At 36.2% G+C, this 3732-nt stretch overlaps 1 protein-coding gene across 1 annotated transcript in view; it reads left to right on the forward strand.

The window, feature by feature from the left end:
- LOC107658547 (metal transporter CNNM4-like) overlaps nucleotides 1-2324 on the forward strand; it is a 4985-nt gene extending 2661 nt beyond the window's left edge. The window contains exons 2-3 of the mRNA XM_016447138.1: nucleotides 7-130; nucleotides 1138-2324. Of these exons, the coding sequence (XP_016302624.1) occupies nucleotides 7-130; nucleotides 1138-1527 (514 nt within the window). The 3' untranslated portion in view covers nucleotides 1528-2324. The remainder of the gene's footprint in view (nucleotides 1-6; nucleotides 131-1137) is intronic.
- Nucleotides 2325-3732: the final 1408 nt, after the last annotated feature.

Raw genomic sequence — 3732 nt, forward strand, 5'->3', positions numbered from 1 at the left:
TCTGAGCTGCACGGAGAGAGTCGACTCGGTGTCCATCATCGGCAGTAACAGTCAGCTCAATAACAGCCCCGTGGCACAGTACGTCCCTGATTTTAACGTGCGGGCCCTCACTGACCTGCAGTATGTGAAGGTATGTTATGTCCATAAACAGCCGATAACAACAAAGTTACGGTCTGGTCTTCACATAAATGTGTGTATGACTTCAGAAAACTTGGAATATAGCACATGAGTTGTATGGACTATTTTTATACTTCACTTTACTTCACTTTAATTTCAGCTGTTTTGTAGATCTAAAGCAATTGTATTATATTTGTCTATCTGCATTTTATCAGGTCAACCTGTTCTCTATTGGTAGTCATAAAAATAAACACATTTGCTGACAATGGATAATTATTTTATTTATGCTTATAGTTTTCAAAATTAGAACAATCGAAGTTATGTCTGAACAGTGAGTGTCTAGATTAGACCGTTTAAAAGTTTGGAAGTCTCTTATGCTCACAAAGGCAACAATTATTTAATTGAAAAAACTATTTGAATACATTTTAAAAAGTAATTTATTTCTGTGATGGAATGCTGAATTTTCAGTATCATTAAATTATTATTATTGCTGTTGTTTTAATATTTAATTGAAATGTAAATATTTTAAGTCAGTCAAGACCAACCTGTACATGCGTGTTTGTGTATATATATATATATATATATATATATATATATATATTAAAAAACATTTTTTTGTATTAATTTTGTTAATATTGTTTTAATATTTAAATATTATATTCATATTTAATTTAAATTCAAATATTTAAATATAGAGTGGAATGTAGCATTATCAAATACTAAGGACGGTGTGCTGAGTTACTGGGATCAAAATATTTGTGCATTTTGTATTAATAATGTTGAAAACAGTTGTGCTGCTTAATATTTTTGTGGAAACTGATACTTTTTTTGATGAATATAAGTTCAAATGACAGCATTTATGATTTTTGAATCTTTTGTAACAAAAATATTTACTCTCACGTTTGATCAATTTAATGGGATCGAGTCCGTACTGAGAAAAAGTATTAATTTCTTTCCAAAAATAAAAAATTGAGCAGTAGTGCAAGTAAGTTTTGATTTACTACCTTTTTTCTTTTTCAGGTCACTCGTTCGCAGTACCAAACTGGCCTCCTGGCTTCGAAACTGGACAGCATGCCCCAGTCCCCTGAGAGCAGCCATATCCGTCTGGATCCCGGCCCTCTTCCACCTCTGACCCCTCCCATGTCCTCCACCGTGAACCACACCACAGCGCCGCCGGCACCCAGAGAGAACGGGCCGGATGAGACAACCTCGCTGCTCAACGACAAGAACAGCCTGTCCAAACGCCGTCCGAGCCACATCCACCCTCAGAACCAGCCGCACCTGAACACCAACTCCAACTCCAGCCCCGCCCCCCATCCCCACGGCAACAGCAGCCCGACGCCCCTCCCCAACCCTCACGCGCATCACATGCACACGTTCACGCACGCGCACACCGAGAGCACCATTTGACGACACTAATCTGGGGCTCAGAGAGCTCCAGAGCTGACTGAAGGCGATCGCACAAGCACAAATACACTCTTTCTCTCGATTCGAGAGGACAAAGGTATGTTAAAAAACTCCAAAAAGGAGCGTCGTCTTCAACACTGGACGTGATCTCACTGTGATTTTAGGGGCTGCGGGTTCAGCCCGACATTGAGGTGTTTAGTTATGCAGACTGTTATGCCTGCTATTGCATGCTTATCATGTAGACACTCTCTCAAAGCTTTCAGCATTGGTATGCAACAAATACCGTTTAAAGGCATTATACAATTTCATCAGTATCTAACAGAATTATTGAACAATATGCACTTTTTATAATGTCTCTGACCCAGCAGCATACATTTGAGTGCTGTAGTTTTCTGAGATTTTGACCATAGGAGCACTTTGAGTCTCATAAGCTATTATTGGACTGAACTATCCTTTTAGCACAAACAAAGACAGTTCTGGTCTAGTTTTCCTGCTGTATAGTACTATATGATTTTGACAGCTTTCTTTCAAAGTCGAACGCATCAAGCCAAGGTGTTTTGGTAATTGTGGCTATGTGATGTAGCTGTATGTGGCGCAATCATAGCTCTACGTGACAAACGTGAAGGGAAACTTTGTAAATATAGTTTGGAGACGTGAAATTTGCTGACGCAGATATGGTTTGGAAAACCCGACGTGGTCAGTTAGTGCTCAAAACAGACATTTGTAACAAAAAAAACAAAATGAGCATTGACCACTGCCTATTCAGATCTGTGATAAATGATTCAAAACATGATATAATAATTTATTTAAATATTAATATATTAATTATTTTGTCCAAATTAGTATGTATATTTGATTTAAAAAAAACATTTTCTTTTTGACACAATTATAATTCCTCCCCCGGGATGAATCTCACAAAAATATGAGTTGTATTTCACAACAAAATATTTTATCTGACTAAATAAAGCCTGTTAACACCATTAAGATTTTTTGCATCATATTATGCATTATTTTCATGAGAATATTTTCTTCACAAATTCTCATTTATAATTCTTATTATTCTCAATGATTCTCAGTAGACTTATGTTACTGTAATACAATTATTTGTTCATTTAAAATATATTAAAAAAATCCATACAAATGCACCATAATATATAAATGCTTAACAATATACTTTTTTCACTTTATACTAATGAAAATGATAAATAATACCACAATGCAAAAAGTCTTAATAATGGTCCTAATTATATATTAATTTTCATTTTGATTTTGGGCTGAAATATGACCTTAGATTTTGTAAGATTTACCCAGTTCTTGATCTCAAAGGCTACGACTGTCCATCAAACAACACAAATGCTGTTTTCCACCGACATTCCCATCCTCTGAAACAGACGATACAGATGCTTGAACAGAATTCACTGTGACCTGGAGTGAAACTGTACATTCGTGTTGATTCTCAAGCATTTTTGTATGCTACGGAATCTTCAGTATCTCTTCCTGAAGTGTGAAGTCACTAGTGCTGTTTGGTTTGTTATACGCCTCAAGATCATAGGTTAGTTAAAGGAATAGTACTAGTTCACCCAAAAACGTAACATTTTTCTAATCCTCAAGATGTTGATTAGTTTGTTTATCAGAACAGATTTGGAGAAATGTAGCATTACATCACTTGCTCAGCAATGGATGCTCTGCAGTGAATGGGTGCCGACAGAACGAGAGTCCAAACAGCTGATAAAAACATCACAATAATCCACACGAATCCACCAAGACATTTTTCATTGTTGCTTTCAGCTAAAATATGAGTCCTCTCTCCATAATATTGCTTTCTCCAGTGAAATAATTGTCTCGTCTGAATCAGGAGAGAAATATACACAGATCAAGCACTGTTTACAAGAGAAAACAGTCCAAAACAGCTCGAAACTAATATGTGAGTGGATTTTGATGTGAGATGACAACAGGGGATGGACGTTTTCACTGGAGTGTAATCATTATTATGGATTATGAACTTGTATTTTGATGTTTTAAAGTTAAAGTACCTTAGTTAAAACTCTTTGATGAATTTGTTTCTTACAAACAGCTTTTCATTCACAAGATGTTAACTGATGGACTGGAGTGGTGTGGATTATTGTGATGTTTTTATCAGCTGTTTGGACTCTCGTTCTGACAGCACCCATTTACTGCAGAGGATCCATTGGTGAGCAAGTGATATAA

This window comes from Sinocyclocheilus anshuiensis, unplaced genomic scaffold (genome assembly GCF_001515605.1).
Source record: "Sinocyclocheilus anshuiensis isolate Anshui unplaced genomic scaffold, SAMN03320099.WGS_v1.1 scaffold343, whole genome shotgun sequence".
Classification (NCBI taxonomy): domain Eukaryota; kingdom Metazoa; phylum Chordata; class Actinopteri; order Cypriniformes; family Cyprinidae; genus Sinocyclocheilus; species Sinocyclocheilus anshuiensis.